The sequence below is a fragment of the Odontesthes bonariensis genome, chromosome 7 (assembly GCF_027942865.1).
Source record: "Odontesthes bonariensis isolate fOdoBon6 chromosome 7, fOdoBon6.hap1, whole genome shotgun sequence".
NCBI lineage: Eukaryota > Metazoa > Chordata > Actinopteri > Atheriniformes > Atherinopsidae > Odontesthes > Odontesthes bonariensis.
The window spans coordinates 4659814-4677074 of record NC_134512.1 but is presented as its reverse complement, the minus strand read 5'-3'; the positions used below and the strand labels follow the sequence as shown (position 1 = coordinate 4677074).

General features: G+C 41.0%; 1 protein-coding gene across 2 annotated transcripts in view; it reads right to left on the bottom strand.

Annotated features, from left to right (window-relative positions):
• Positions 1-17261, bottom strand: part of cadps2 (Ca++-dependent secretion activator 2) — a 289837-nt gene that overhangs the window by 197471 nt on the left and 75105 nt on the right. For both annotated transcript variants that reach the window (XM_075469290.1, XM_075469289.1), the window contains exons 4-6: positions 6895-6975; positions 6064-6297; positions 5664-5785 (exon numbers count right to left, since the gene is read on the bottom strand). In XM_075469290.1, the coding sequence (XP_075325405.1) occupies positions 5664-5785; positions 6064-6297; positions 6895-6975 (437 nt within the window). The remainder of the gene's footprint in view (positions 1-5663; positions 5786-6063; positions 6298-6894; positions 6976-17261) is intronic.

The window sequence follows — 17261 nt, the reverse complement described above, 5'->3', positions numbered from 1 at the left end:
TTTACCTGTGATGGTGTTCTATACCTGTGATGGTGTTCTATATCTGGGATGGTGTTCTTTACCTAAGATGGTGTTCTACTTCCTGTGATGGTGTTCTATACCTGTGATGGTGTTCTATATCTGGGATGGTGTTCTTTACCTAAGATGGTGTTCTACTTCCTGTGATGGTGTTCTATACCTGTGATGGTGTTCTTTACCTAAGATGGTGTTCTACTTCCTGTGATGGTGTTCTTTACCTGTGATGGTGTTCTATACCTGTGATGGTGTTCTATATCTGGGATGGTGTTCTTTACCTAAGATGGTGTTCTACTTCCTGTGATGGTGTTCTATACCTGTGATGGTGTTCTTTACCTGTGATGGTGTTCTTTACCTGTCATGGTGTTCTTTACCTGTGATGGTGTTCTATACCTGTCATGGTGTTCTTTACCTAACATGGTGTTCTACTTCCTGTGAAGGTGTTCTTTACCTAAGATGGTGTTCTACTTCCTGTGATGGTGTTCTATACCTGTGATGGTGTTCTATACCTGTGATGGTGTTCTATACCTGTGATGGTGTTCTTTACCTGTGATGGTGTTCTATACCTGTCATGGTGTTCTATACCTAACATGGTGTTCTACTTCCTGTGATGGTGTTATTTACCTAAGATGGTGTTCTACTTCCTGTGATGGTGTTCTTTACCTGTCATGGTGTTCTTTACCTAAGATGGTGTTCTACTTCCTGTGATGGTGTTCTTTACCTGTCATGGTGTTCTTTACCTAAGATGGTGTTCTACTTCCTGTGATGGTGTTCTTTACCTGTGATGGTGTTGTACTTCCTGTGATGGTGTTCTTTACCTGTCATGGTGTTCTTTACCTAAGATGGTGTTCTACTTCCTGTGATGGTGTTCTTTACCTGTGATGGTGTTCTATACCTGTGATGGTGTTCTACTTCCTGTGATGGTGTTCTTTACCTGTGATGGTGTTCTTTACCTGTCATGGTGTTCTTTACCTGTGATGGTGTTCTATACCTGTCATGGTGTTCTTTACCTAACATGGTGTTCTACTTCCTGTGAAGGTGTTCTTTACCTAAGATGGTGTTCTACTTCCTGTGATGGTGTTCTATACCTGTGATGGTGTTCTATACCTGTGATGGTGTTCTATACCTGTTATGGTGTTCTTTACCTGTGATGGTGTTCTATACCTGTCATGGTGTTCTATACCTAACATGGTGTTCTACTTCCTGTGATGGTGTTATTTACCTAAGATGGTGTTCTACTTCCTGTGATGGTGTTCTTTACCTGTCATGGTGTTCTTTACCTAAGATGGTGTTCTACTTCCTGTGATGGTGTTCTTTACCTGTCATGGTGTTCTTTACCTAAGATGGTGTTCTACTTCCTGTGATGGTGTTCTTTACCTGTGATGGTGTTGTACTTCCTGTGATGGTGTTCTTTACCTGTCATGGTGTTCTTTACCTAAGATGGTGTTCTACTTCCTGTGATGGTGTTCTTTACCTGTGATGGTGTTCTATACCTGTGATGGTGTTCTACTTCCTGTGATGGTGTTCTTTACCTGTGATGGTGTTCTACTTCCTGTGATGGTGTTCTTTACCTAAGATGGTGTTCTACTTCCTGTGATGGTGTTCTATACCTGTGATGGTGTTCTTTACCTGTGATGGTGTTCTTCTTCCTGTGATGGTGTTCTATACCTGTCATGGTGTTCTTTACCTAAGATGGTGTTCTACTTCCTGTGATGGTGTTCTTTACCTGTGATGGTGTTCTTTACCTAAGATGGTGTTCTACTTCCTGTGATGGTGTTCTACTTCCTGTGATGGTGTTCTATACCTGTCATGGTGTTCTATACCTGTCATGGTGTTCTTTACCTAAGATTGTGTTCTACTTCCTGTGATGGTGTTCTACTTCCTGTGATGGTGTTCTTTACCTGTGATGGTGTTCTTTACCTGTGATGGTGTTCTATACCTGTGATGGTGTTCTATACCTGTGATGGTGTTCTACTTCCTGTGATGGTGTTTCATACCTGTGATGGTGTTCTATATCTGGGATGGTGTTCTTTACCTAAGATGGTGTTCTACTTCCTGTGATGGTGTTCTATACCTGTGATGGTGTTCTTTACCTAACATGGTGTTCAACTTCCTGTGATGGTGTTCTTTACCTAAGAAGGTGTTCTACTTCCTGTGATGGTGTTCTATACCTGTGATGGTGTTCTTTACCTGTGATGGTGTTCTTTACCTGTCATGGTGTTCTTTACCTGTGATGGTGTTCTATACCTGTGATGGTGTTCTTTACCTAACATGGTGTTCTACTTCCTGTGAAGGTGTTCTTTACCTAAGATGGTGTTCTACTTCCTGTGATGGTGTTCTATACCTGTGATGGTGTTCTATACCTGTGATGGTGTTCTTTACCTGTCATGGTGTTCTTTACCTAACATGGTGTTCTACTTCCTGTGATGGTGTTATTTACCTAAGATGGTGTTCTACTTCCTGTGATGGTGTTCTATACCTGTCATGGTGTTCTTTACCTAAGATGGTGTTCTACTTCCTGTGATGGTGTTCTTTACCTGTCATGGTGTTCTTTACCTAAAATGGTGTTCTACTTCCTGTGATGGTGTTCTTTACCTGTGATGGTGTTGTACTTCCTGTGATGGTGTTCTTTACCTGTGATGGTGTTCTATACCTGTGATGGTGTTCTATACCTGTGATGGTGTTCTACTTCCTGTGATGGTGTTCTTTACCTGTGATGGTGTTCTACTTCCTGTGATGGTGTTCTTTACCTAAGATGGTGTTCTACTTCCTGTGATGGTGTTCTATACCTGTGATGGTGTTCTTTACCTGTGATGGTGTTCTATACCTGTCATGGTGTTCTTTACCTAAGATGGTGTTCTACTTCCTGTGATGGTGTTCTTTACCTGTGATGGTGTTCTTTACCTAAGATGGTGTTCTACTTCCTGTGATGGTGTTCTACTTCCTGTGATGGTGTTCTTTACCTGTGATGGTGTTCTTTACCTGTGATGGTGTTCTATACCTGTGATGGTGTTCTACTTCCTGTGATGGTGTTTCATACCTGTGATGGTGTTCTATACCTGTGATGGTGTTCTTTACCTGTGATGGTGTTCTATACCTGTGATGGTGTTCTATACCTGTCATGGTGTTCTTTACCTAAGATTGTGTTCTACTTCCTGTGGTGTTCTACTTCCTGTGATGGTGTTCTATACCTGTGATGGTGTTCTTTACCTGTGATGGTGTTCTATACCTGTGATGGTGTTCTATACCCGTCATGGTGTTCTTTACCTGTGATGGTGTTCTTTACCTGTGATGGTGTTCTATACCTGTGATGGTGTTCTACTTCCTGTGATGGTGTTCTATACCTGTGATGGTGTTCTATACCTGTGATGGTGTTCTACTTCCTGTGATGGTGTTCTTTACCTGTGATGGTGTTCTTTACCTGTGATGGTGTTCTATACCTGTGATGGTGTTCTACTTCCTGTGATGGTGTTTCATACCTGTGATGGTGTTCTATACCTGTGATGGTGTTCTTTACCTGTGATGGTGTTCTACTTCCTGTGATGGTGTTTCATACCTGTGATGGTGTTCTATACCTGTGATGGTGTTCTATACCTGTGATGATGTTCCTTTAGGGGGTTCAAGCTCATCAATTTTGACTGTGAGTGTAATGACATGGCTCATGCTGATCAAGGGAAGAAAGGGTATGTGTAAATATACAAATATATATGTGTGTGTGTGTGTGTGTGTGTGTGTGTGTGTAGAATGTATATCTATATACCCATCTTTCTTTTTCTGATCAGCTTTTTTTCATTGAAAACAGATTTGGTAATCAATAATTTAGATACATTGCTGCTGTAATGATATCTGCTGGTAATGTAAGCACCTTTTAACATTTGTTATGGTGAGTAACCTCAGCAACAGCAAAGTTGTTTGTATGAGTGAGTGACTGAATAACTTTTCCACTGCCTGGATTAAGACCCTGAAACCAGATGTGTTAAAGAAGAATCAGATGTTAATCTCAGATGCAGAGGAGGAACAAAACAGAAAGAAAGCAAGAGGAAGGTTAAACCATTTCTTCCTTTGATCAGCATGGGAAATGTCAGATCACTGTCAGATAAAATAGACAAACTTGGAGCCCTGACAATGGTGCAGCAGGAATATAAATAACCAATATTACTTGTTTAAGCAAGACATGGCTGTAGGAATGGCAAAACCTCTAACTGGCTTTCAGGCCACCCTCCACACAACATTGTGTTGAAACAACAGTGTGTTCACTAAGAGGCTTCTTCAGCTCTGCTGCAGCACAAAACAAAAAAACTTCCTACCAAAAACCATACATAATGACAGCTCATTATTATTGTTGAGGGAAAGGATAAAGAAAAACAAAAGTAAACAAACAAAAATAAATTACTGCAAGATAACTTGCCTTTTGGACAAATAAAGTGATTTTTCAATTTGATTCCTTTTTCAATTCTTAAGACAAAGACTGTAGATACAGGGGGTAGAAAGAATAGAATAGAAAAATACATTGTTCATCCCCCAATGGGGGAAATTCAAATTGGTCAAGTAGCTAAATAAATAAATTTGAGAAGAACATGTTTGTGTAACAGTAAAGGGCAGCGTGATCTACAACAGATGGTGTAACTTTGGACAAGTAACTGACAAGGAGCCTCCCGAGACCCCAGATGTTAAACTGGGAGTTTCTGTCCTTGTTTTCTACCAAGAGTGTTCACCTGCTAAAGCTGTGTGTGACATCATCAACTAAGTTGTTGCCAAGCTATAAAACAACACCTCAATCCATCATGGCAATCTCTGAAGATTTCAGCCACACCTTTCCCTCTGCTGCACTTGCAAAAGTTTGTGAACCGATTTTCATTTGATTTGATGTATAAGCTTTCTTACAGTTTTCTTTTTAAAATAATTTCTTGTATCTAAACATTTGAATCAAGATTATTTTAGTTTTAGTAATCCAATTACCAACCTTTTACACAAAGAGTTATTTCTCAAGTGCAAACATAAGTCAATAACCACAAATAAGACACAGAAAGGGGCACGGCTAAAATGCTGCTATAGTTGATGTTTAAGCATGGCCAAGCAAAGTTTAGGTAATATGCTTTATCTGTCAATGAAGGACCGTTTCTCTGCTTTCACTGGGTGCATGTGATGAGATCTTTTAATTATAAACTAGTTTGAAAGCCACTTATGGATCATGATGCAATTTGCAAAAGTGACAATTACATTTTCTGCTTATTTCTATCCTCTACAGTGGTTCAGACGACCCGAGTGGTGTTGTATCTTTAATCATTATTGTTCACATTCGGATTTAGTTTGGATATTGTATGGATAGTATTGAAAGAACGGTTGTTTCTAGACCTGATTGATTTGTTCTCGTATGTGGTGTTGCATGTTTGGACCACAAGGGGGCGTTTCTTTGTTTGTATGTCAGTTGAGAACAGGTGAAGGTTCAAATTTAGAAGGAGAAATATAGCAGTGAGGAAAGACAACGTATATATCTCGAGTTGACTGTTTGTCGTTATTTTATTTGTCCTGTCATAGTCTTTTATTTGGATCAGTAAAAAACCTAAAAAGACACCGAGAAGTACTGCTTCGTTTGTACGAGAAGCTGCAGCTAAGTTCCCACAAGTGGAGCATGGGGACAAACTCACTGTGGTCTGGAGGCTTCCGCTTGGTCAGTCTGCAGCTTTTCTCCTCCCTCAACCTCCATTGTGCAGTAAACGATTCGGTTTGGAGCCACTGACTTCAGCCCCTGGACCTCCACGACCACAATCTAAAAACGGAAGCAGGGGTAAATATCAACAGATGTGTATTAGGAATGCATGATTTGCTAGATGATATTTATACTGTTATCTAATCCCCTGATAATCATTCCTTGATAAAACTCTGACACTGAAACTGACATCTTTAACCTTTTTTCTGTCTTTCTTTTATTTCTCAACTTAAAACACTGAAATAAATTACTTAAAAGATTACAAGTTGCACCAATCATTTTGCTAACCAGATACTAGCAAAGAAGTCAAATACATGTCCACTTGCATGGAAACAGACCTCCAGAATAAAGGACAGCACAACGTCAGATTTGGATAAGATGTCTCCCTCATCCCCTATGTCCAGAAAGGAGTTGTTCATGGAGGAGCGTTTGAGCTTCTGTTTGAAGTCGGGCCCTCCTTTAGACACTGGCAGACTTTCCAAGTTAGCCATCAGCAGGTTGACCGATGAACGCAGCTCCTCAATATATAGAGCCTCCATGTCAGCAGACACAAACTTTGGATATCTCTTTTCCTGTAGAACACACAGTCACATGTTCATAGCCAGCACATCAAGCGGATCTTTTCAACATTAGACACCTTTCAGTTAGTACTTAAACTAATTCAACTTTTATTGTTCTCCATTTGTGACTTCATGCAAGTACTATCCGAAGCTGTCCATTGGCTTAATTATATACATACAGATGGTTTGGTGCTTATATTATTTAGTTAAAATAAATATATTTATTCATTTATTGCTCCTGCATTTTGTTGTTATAATTAGCAGTGCATGTGTTACATGACTCACACTCGACGGCTGCATTGAAATTTGGATTCAGTGGGATGCATATATCTCAAGAGTAAGCACTAACAGTCAGAAATCCAGCAGGAACTGGATTAAGAAAAAAGTCTCTCACTGTACAATAGCTTGAGACTAATTTAGTATGTTTCCCATTGTTGTGACCTGACAAAAAGTTGCATTGGATGTTAATGATTGATGGCTTTTTTTTTTTTACGAACTAAGTAAAAAAATTAAAAAAAATAATCTTGGGCTTGAAATTTCACTTAAATTGAGCAAAAACAGTATTAGTCAAAACTTAAAAAAAAAAAAAACATGTATACTGTATCCCACCCTAGCGATCTTCTCAGCCAGCTGTAGCCTGCCATCCAGCTCCCTACGGATCTGAGCAGCTTGTTCATCCACATTGTCCAGCTGATGGAAGAAAAAAAAATCAGTTTAATCAGTCAGCCATTCAGAGATTTGCTAAATCAATAAACCAATCAAACAGAAAGTATGATGGGAAGACAAAGCAGGGATGGTCTGCCTTACAGACTTCTGTGAAATCATTAGCAGCAGGAGTAACAGATGACAGCAATTAGCCAAGCAGGAAACAGTAGGGAGGTGTCTGAGAGTTTCAATCACTTCATGAAAAGTGTAGAACTTCTCAGCCAGTTAAAAATGAGAGAAGTTCACTTCTCTTCAATTTCATTTTTCAACAGCTGTATGTTAATTTAGACAACATTTAGCCATGCCCCACCACTTTGGAACCAATAAAGGATTTTCTTTTCTTTAGTAAACAACCTGTAGAAAATCCACAGTATGACTGATTTAAAGTAAGCATGTTACAAGCTGAGACATTTTAAACCACTGTAAAGCATATTGCATTTAGGAAGCTATCTGAGGTTCAGTGGCCTGCTAAAGAACACTTTGATGTCAAGGCAACACAAATGAAAATCACAGAACCACACTGAAACCTGAACAAACTCCAATTTCTACAATATGTGTTCTGGCTGACCCATCCTATTTCAATTCAATACAGCTTATTTACATAGAGTCAGATCACAATAAATGGAATCTCATGGCACTTCAAAGATACAGTCCAATCCAAGCCAATTATAATCCAATTCATTGTAATACAATCATAATCTAATCGAATTCCTTAAAAATCCAAATTAGTACAATTCATACAATTTCCAGTTAAAAAAAAGTTGCCTTGCTAAGGAAACCATCAGATTCCATCAAAACATATCTTCAGTTCAATCCCCCGTCATCCGTCCTGAGCATGCACGAGGAGATAGCATGGGAAGAAAAAAAAACAACTACTCCCATTTATCAGGAAGAAGCATCCAGCAGAACCAGAGGGCAGCCACTGCCTCGACATAACTTCACGTAACATGTCAAAGACTGACACATCCACTTGCATGATTTACTGTACTAAAATAAACACTCAGTACATGCTGGTTCTGTTACCATGACTGCCATTATGTGGCCACAAAGATAATTTCGTGACAACCACAATTCTTATGTCTTGTGGAAGTCCTGCTTTATGGTAAAAAAAAAACAAAAGAAACTTTCTGGGTTTACTAAAAAGGCACGGTAGCTAAAAGGTGTGTAGCAAAGTCAAGTGTTGACTTAATATGGAGCCTAATCTTTGGGAGGCCCTCTGATTTGAGGGACTCTCTCCCACCAGACCTGTGCCATGACTTATCTGGAGGGCATTTAAATAACAGCCAGCAAAAGTTATCGGTAAATAAACAAAACCTTTTCCTCTGAGTGAGTAGCCACAGACAGACCAATTGTTTAATTTAGTAATCAGACATTTATATCAACTCAACTGCTAAACAATATTCCGTTGTTTCTTGTTGTGCTTCATTGTTAAACACAGGAAGACAACATTGTTTGGTTCTTTATTCATATATAGTCATTTTACAAATATCCATCTAAATTTAAGAGGTATTCAGGAGTATGTTGTTAATTTATTTTTATTTTATACGTTTATTTCATGTCTTTATTTTTATATCTTAATAAGGTATGGTGTCAGAAACCTGACAAAAAATTGAAAAATTGACAATTAAAACTTCTACTTAACACACCCAGGCAAACGCCATAATGTTTTTAGGCATATTATTGGCTGAAAGTTGAGCTTAAGCATGCGTCATGCCTCGTCTCCGTGAATCAAACTCAGAAAACTGCAAGAAGAAATCAGAGAAAGAGAAAAGAAAGAGGAATGAAATAATAGAAAGATATAGGTTTTTCTCTTTTTCCGACGTTTCATCTGGTCTCCATGCCTTTTGTTCTTTGTTGCACGTTTTAACCTGTGCTTCTGCACGAGTTATTACAGAGTAATATTTTTCCCTCCAAAGAAAGCCAGTGTAAACTTGTCAACTTTTTGTTAATTTTATAGAAATTTTGTGAACTGAAGTTCACCTCACCGGAGTTGATTTTTTTGACCAAGCAAACAAACCAACTCTAACACTCAGGTGAACATCTACAATTGTGTTATTTTTTGATGGTGAAATCTCACTATCAAACCTCTGTCTTCTTGGCAATGAGAAGCCCACAGTGGAGGGGACCTACAACTTCCCAGGCAACTTGAAAGTCCACGGGAATTCATCCACAACCAGCTGACTACCAAGAAAGGCCCAGAGACAGCGGACCCGAGAGAGACCCTCTCGGATACCGTTGGCCATCCAACTCATGTGTTCACAGCTGACTAACTGGGCTAAGTGCCAACCAAATTATGGTCAACCATCTTCTTCTCCTTTTCGAACGCTATGGTTGTGTCAAGATAATTCACTGTTAAAAAATGACAAATGACTCCAAAGTTGTTAGCCTTTAACCTTGTAGCACCCACAGTTGCAGATATGCAACAAGCTTTTTATTTATTTACATTGTATTTTTATTTATATTTTTATTTACATTACATTATTTGATTTTTTTAATTTACATTCATGTGTAATAATTTTTTACATTACATTTTATGTGCCGACAGTAGTCACAGCATCATTTTCTTGGGCCAGTGAATTACACTCTGCTTTGCGGTGGTCTGTTCTAGTTCGTTCTGGTCTCGTTTGGTGTGGTCTGCTTTGTCCACCTCTCACTATACCTTTTTTCTGCAGAGGATGACTTGGTTTTGTGAACAAAATTAATCAGGAAAGCCCACAGTTGCAAATATGCAACATTGCCTAAAATGATCAAAAATAGCCCAATTCCAAAAATTCCAAAAATATTGGTTTATTCCCACCCAAAAAGATGCAAGAAGAGGCAAAATGATTTTTTTCAATGATTATTCCTATGCTTGGGTGCTACAAGGTTAACCGCAAAATACACCAATTTTAGCAGATTCTCTTGCCCCTTTCCCAAACCATAAATTGCAACTCCTCTGAAGAGGCCTTACTTGTACAGTTATCTTCTTAAATGTACAGAGGTTATTAAGAGTATCTTGAGTTTTCAACTGGCAGGCTTCTGGACAAATATGCAAAACAAAGCATACAACGCTGAATAGGGAATGAAACAAAAATGCAATTTAAAATCCAATGGAGCTGTATATACCAATTTAACTATTTAATTTGACTGTTATGGGCCTTCAAATAACTTAATTTATTCCTACCTCTTAACTTAGAGCCATATAGGTCCTTTCTAGGCCTTAGTCCCTTTCTCTTATTGCTTTGAGTCAGTAAGATGAAATCCGATGGAAAGTGGTTGCTTAAAAAAGCATGGTGATAGGGGAAGAAATAAAAAACTTAAGATGGTCAAAGCAGATGATTCAAAGTGACTGAAAAATAGAAATGTTTATTTCGATATTACTGTGGTGTCTGCCACCATTAGCAAAGGTCGCAATGAGGACGCTGGCAGCAGTTAGCCTAAATGAATGGGCAACAGAGGTATGAGTCATTAGTTCAAAAACTTAAAGTGTAGAAGACTTTGTCAGGTCTTTTTAAATTTATTTCATATTGACGCAGCTTTTGTAGTCTTTACGTCAGCAGTTTAGCTGGTGTGGAAACGCACAGACCAATCCCACGTGATACTACTCAGCCAATCAAGTCTGTGCATTACAGGCGGTAAACATTGCGAACCTACAGTACAGACAGAAAAGAGTTTGAGTCAAGTTACACATGAAAAGACGATAGATAGCATACAGTTAGAGAAAACAAAGGGAGATATACAGACGACTGACTTGAAGAAAGTTGAGAAACAGGAGTGAGACGGACAAAGGGAGAGGAACGGACGACGGAGCCGGAGAAAGGGAGAGAAAATTAAGTAACAAATGGCGCTCTCCAAAAAAAGAAAAGTGGACAGCGAAAATAGAGCATATAATCTGGAATGGACAGACTCGTTTCTGTTCATACTTCCCACTGGGAGCATTAAAGCAGTGTGTCTCATATGTTCAGAGACTGTGGCACTTATAAAAAGTGCCAATGTGAAATGCCATTATGAGACAAAACAAAGGTTTTGAACAAACATACCCACTCAAATCTGAAGTGAGATCACAGAAAAGAAGTGGTCTCAGAGCCCAATATGACCAGTCCAGAAAGCGTTCTGTGAAGACCTGTTAGGTGTCACTCCCCTTCAGACCAGTACAGGAGAAGACATCTACCTGGCCATAAAGGAGATGTTAACAAAGAGAGGAATAGAGCCAAAACAAGTGGTTTCAATAACCACAGATGGAGCCCCTGCTATGATTGAGAACATTATACTTATCTGCAGTCATACATACATGTTCAGTTCTATGTTACGTGACAATAAATATTGTCAAAAAGTTTTTGAATTGTACTGAATTCATTTGACTTTACCGTCAGGTATTGATTACATGCAGATGTTGATACAACTACTTGGCTACTTAAATATATATCACACTAAACTTAAATATATATCACACTAAATAGTTAGACATTATGATCTTCCGGACCTTTGCTTCAAGAAATTTTCTCTAACTGGACCTCTTTAAATTTTAGTTGAATACCCCTGATATAGGCTATATATAGGTCAGTAAATACAGTCTCTGCTGTGCCTTCTTAATGAGAGCAGAGATGCTGGTGCTCCAGGTAAAGTGTTCCTCGATGTGCATGCTCAGAAAATGTCTTGGGCCCTCTCCACTCACAGTCCTTGCTGATTTTTTTATTTGACAAAAAACAAGCAACAGCTTTTTTTTTAAAGCTGCCGTCGGCAACTTTTTTTTAGTCATATTAGCTTGAACTGTCATGGGATTCTGGAAGTAGAATATTAAATAGGCTGTTTAGGAAAAATCCCGAATTCTGTAGCTCCCTCTAAAGCCTGTAATCGTGCTTGCAAAAACCGAGCGCTCCCGGCTGTTTTTAACCAATCACGTTAGGGTGGAGGAATCCTACCTGTCAATCACAGCTTGTGCACACGCTGGCTGAGCGTGAGTCTGCCCCAGCTTGTGTGCGCTCACACTGGTGTGAACTCACGTGCACAACCTCGTCCACAGAGGGGGAGGGGTTTGGGGGGCGGTTTGGAACTTGGTAGAGGTTGGGGGAGGGACCTGAAAGTTGTATCAGTTGTCCTTCTTTCACTTGTTCCGTGTGTCAGATGTTTAGTTCTTCCTCTACCTCCTTTAACTATAATAGTACATGTAATAAATGTAGTCTTTTTGTAGTCTTGGAGGCGAGGTTATCTGAATTGGAATCTTGGCTCGGCACTGTTGAAAACCTCCCGATAACTAGACGCTTTAGTCGATGCGGAGCCACCTAGGTACCCAGCTTAGGTAACCCCGTTAGCCACCCCTTAGCAGTCTGGAAGAGTAGGCAAAGCCTAAAGTCAAGCCTGTGGTTCACCATCAACTGGTTCGCGTTTCAAACAGATTTTCCCCACTCAGCAACACACCCACTGAGGACAAAACCCTGCAAATTAATGTTGCATCAGTGTGTAATGTTTACTAAAACAACAATCGTGTTACAATGTATGTGTTTTGACCCGGTGGGATTTAAGGGGTGCACCAGGATGTAAACACTATTCTGAAGTTACCAGTAAAATGACACAAAGGCAGTACTGTGCGTGCGTCTTCATTTAATAAGAGAAACTACCATAAAACATGGTGGCAGCGGTAAATTCGAACACAACAACGCAAACAAATGTCAGATGAAGAAGTTGAGGTGAAGGAGGAAGCTGAAGACAGCGTGATACAACGAAATAGGACGATGGATGCATTCGGTTTGAAACCACCCGCCACATTGGATTGGAACTCCACATGCCTGGCGAAAACATGGAAGACGTGGAAAGAGGAGTTTTCACTGTATGTGGACATAACGTTAGCAGATTCTGACGACAAGACAAAGGTAAAAGTGTTCAAATACTTGATAGGAGAAACGGGCAGAGAATTGGGGAAAACGTTGTGGACTACACTTAAACCAGAGGAGCAATGAGAGGAAACATTAGACAACTTAATAACTCTGTTCGACAAACACTGCAATCCTAAACCAAATGAAACTGTAGAGAGGTACAGATTTTTCTACAGAAACCAGAATGGCAATGAAACGATCGACAAGTACGTTATTGACTTAAGAGTGGTCACAGACACGTGTGATTTCGGGACTGCGAAAGAATCCTTGATTAGGGATAGAATTGTGTGCGGAATCCACGATTCACACGTGAGAGAGCGCTTGCTTCGCGAGGCAGATCTAACGTTGGAAAAAAGCATCCAAATATGCAGAGCAGCGGATCTCTCCAAGGAGAATGTGAAAACAATTGAGGGACAAGTAGGCGAAGAGGTGCATGCAGTTAAAAAAGTGTCAGAAGAAAAAGGGGCAAGACCGAAAGAAATAAAGAACTGTAGGTACTGTGGGAAACAACACGAATGGAAAAAAGAGAGCTGTCCAGCTTATGGAAAAGTCTGCAGCAAATGTAAGAAGTACAATCACTTTGCATCCAAATTCAAAACGGCAGAGTCACAGACTAAACGAATACACAGTGTAGCAGAGACAGAGGATGAGTATCAGGAAATACTAAGTCTTCACTCAGATGGGCAGGAGAACACACAGGGAAGACAACTGTTCGCGACCATGCTGCTGGGAGAGAGGCCAGTAAGATTTCAGTTAGACTGTGGGGCAAGCTGCAATATTATTCCAATACACCTACTTAACCCAGACACAAAATTGGAGCAGACGCAACAAGTTCTTGTCATGTACAACAAAAGCACTCTGAAGCCTCTGGGCAAATGCAGGATAAAAATAAGGAATCTGAGAAACAGAAAATTGTACAGGCTTGAATTCACGGTTATTGACGGCCAATCATCTGTGCCATTGCTAGGGAACAAGGCAGTGCAGGGCATGGATCTAGTGAGAATACAGAGGGAGAATATCATGGCCATTGATGAGATTGTCAAATACACAGGCAGTGAAGAAAAAACACCGGAGAAAGAACAGATCAGGGATCGATATCCACAGGTGTTTGAGGGCGACGGCTGCCTGTCAGGGACATATGATCTAGAAGTGGATCCAAGTGTAACACCTGTAAAACTACCAAAGCGAAGAGTTCCGGTGGCACTGATGAATCCGCTGAGAGAGGAACTGAAAAGCCTGGTGGCAAGAGGAATCATTACACCAGTCGAAAAGAGCACGGGTTGGATCAGTAACATGGTTGTGGTTAAGAAACCGTCAGGAAAATTGGGAATCTGCATTGATCCTAAACCCCTAAACAAAGCAATAAAGAGACAACACTTACCACTGCCAACTATCGATGATGTCCTGCCAGACCTAGCAAATGCAAGAGTATTCACAGTGTGTGATGTAAAGAATGGATTCTGGCATGTGAAATTGACAGAGCATTCCACCTACATGACGACATTTGCGACCCCTTTCGGAAGATACAGATGGATGAGAATGCCAATGGGGATCAGCCCGGCTCCTGAGGTGTTTCAGCACAGGCTGACACAGGCACTTGATGGGTTACCAGGGGTGCGCATTATAGCTGATGATATCCTGATCATCGGTGAAGGAGAAAATCGTGAATTGGCAGTGAGAGACCACGACGGAAAACTGAAAAGACTCCTTGAGAGATGCGAAACATGCAACATTAAACTAAATTTCGACAAACTGAGGCTGAGACAGAAGGAGGTGCCGTACATAGGTCACAGGCTGACATCTGAGGGCTTGAAAATTGACCCTGAAAAGGTACGCGCAGTACAGGAAATGCCCAGACCCACTGACATCAAGGGCCTTCAGAGAGTGCTCGGAATGGTTAATTACCTCGCAAAATTGTGCCCACACCTGTCAGATAGCTGTGAGGTCCTGAGACAACTGACTCACAAGGATGTGATATGGGAATGGAAACTGCCTTTATGAAAATGAAACAAATGATAGCCTCAGCACCAGTATTTAAGTACTACAACCCAACGGAGGACCTCACTCTCCAGTGTGACTCATCGGAATCAGGACTGGGCGTAGCGCTTTTGCAGGTAGGCCAGCCGATAGCATATGCCAGTAGGGCACTCACTTCCACTGAGAGAGGGTATGCACAAATAGAAAAGGAGTGCTTGGCCATATTATTTGGGATGGAAAAGTTTCACCAATACACATATGGTAGAAAGGTAGTGGTGCACTCTGACCACAAACCACTTGAAACCATCACAAAGAAGCCTCTGCTTAGCGCCCCAAAGCGGTTACAAAGAATGCTGTTGAGACTTCAAAAGTACATTATAGAAGTAGTGTTTGTCCCAGGCAGATGATGCTTGTAGCAGATACACTGAGCAGAGCGTATCTACCTGAATGTGCAGCTGAGGGGTCAGTTGAAGCGGAAGTGGAAACTGTTAATATGATCCATTACTTGCCCATTTCAGAGGAGAGACGGCAGAGAATCCAAAGTGAGACAGTACGGGACCAGGCCCTCCAGGTGCTAAAACGAAGGATACTGCGGGGATGGCCAGAAGATAAAGGACAGGTTGAGGTCGAGGTGAAGCCGTATTTTTCTATGCGGGATGAGCTAAGCGTGCAGAACGATGTCATCTTTAGGGGAGAGAGGGCTGTTATCCCAACTGCTCTAAGAAAAGAAATTATGGAAAAGATTCATGCGTCACATTTAGGGATAGAAAACTGCCTGAGGAGAGCAAGAGAATGTGTGTACTGGGCGGGTATACATGAACAGATAAAGACATACATTGGAAAGTGCAAAGTTTGCAGAGAAGTAGATACACGGCAACAGAAGAAACCATTACAGAGCCATGACTTCCCGCTAAGACCATGGGCAAAAGTGGGCACAGATATCTTCACCTTCAATAACAAATACTACTTAGTGACTGTGGACTATTTCTCCAATTTTTGGGAGGTTGATTATCTTCCTGATACCAGGTCCATCACGGTTATCCGTAAACTTAAAGCACATTTCGCCCGCCATGGTGTGCCTGATGTGGTGTTCTCTGACAATGGCCCATGGTATAGCTCACAAGAATTTAAAAGATTTAGCCAGTTCTGGGAATTTGAACACGTAACATCGTCACCTACCTATTCTCAAAGCAATGGGAAAGCAGAGTCTGCTGTCAAGACTGCTAAAAGGCTGATGGGGAAAGCCCTGCAGGCAAAGTCAGACCCCTACTTGGCCATACTTGCTCACAGAAACACCCCAGCACAAGGCTTTCAGGCCAGTCCAGCTCAGAGACTGATGAGCCGTCGAGCAAAGACATTGCTACCAATGTGTGAGAGTCTACTGAAGCCTGCTGTAGTGGACACTGACTCAGCTGTTCGGGAAAACCAGCTCAGGCAGGCTCGCTACTACAACAGAGGGGCAAAGTCACTGAGGCCACTGCTGAATGGAGAACAGGTGCGAGTGCAGTCACAAGTGGCCGGACATACATACTGGACACCTGCATCTGTGGTGCGACAGGACTAGGAGAGGTCCTATGATGTCAAACTGGAGAATGGGACTGTGCTGAGACGCAACTGTAGACACCTAAGACCATCACCAGGGGTGTCACCAAGAGCAGACACAAACAGGGGGAGCCTGCCCACCACAAGTTCCGGTGGAGGTGACCACGGCACTCCACAACCCCGCTCACCAGCTTCGCCAGAGCATGTTATTACTTCATAAGCCCTTTGTTGACTGATTTTGTGTGGGGGGGCTGTTTAAAAAAAAAAAAAAAGAAAGGGGGAGATGTTACAATGTATGTGTTTTGACCCGGTGGGATTTAAGGGGTGCACCAGGATGTAAACACTATTCTGAAGTTACTGGTAAAATGACACAAAGGCAGTACTGTGTGTGCGTCTTCATTTAATAAGAGAACTGACCATAAAACAAGTCGGACTCTGTAGTTTTCTCTGGACCCCTGCCAAATGATGGCAGTGATGACATGTTTAGTTGCATGTTATACTTCAATGCTGGTTGTCTAGATGGTGTCCAGCAAACAACGTGGGCTACATAATTGTCAATCTTTCGCTGGAAAACCTGATCTGATTAGGAGTGATGGCATAACATCTAACTTTGGCAGGGGAAGCTCTGATTTCTAGAAATATGGACAAATTTATTAGTCATCCAAAAACTTGACAAGCCAGGGTTGAGACCAGAATACAGAGTTGTAGTCTTACACACTTCTCTTCTGCTTCCAAAATGCTGCTACCCCCCAAACCCCATAATGACTGTGTCTGCTCCCACACCACTCAAATTAAATAAATCAATAAACACAAGAGGAGCAAATCCAGAAAACCTAAAACAATTGAACAAAGACATAAAACTGTTAAATATGGTTTGCTGAATATAAGATCTCTCCTTTC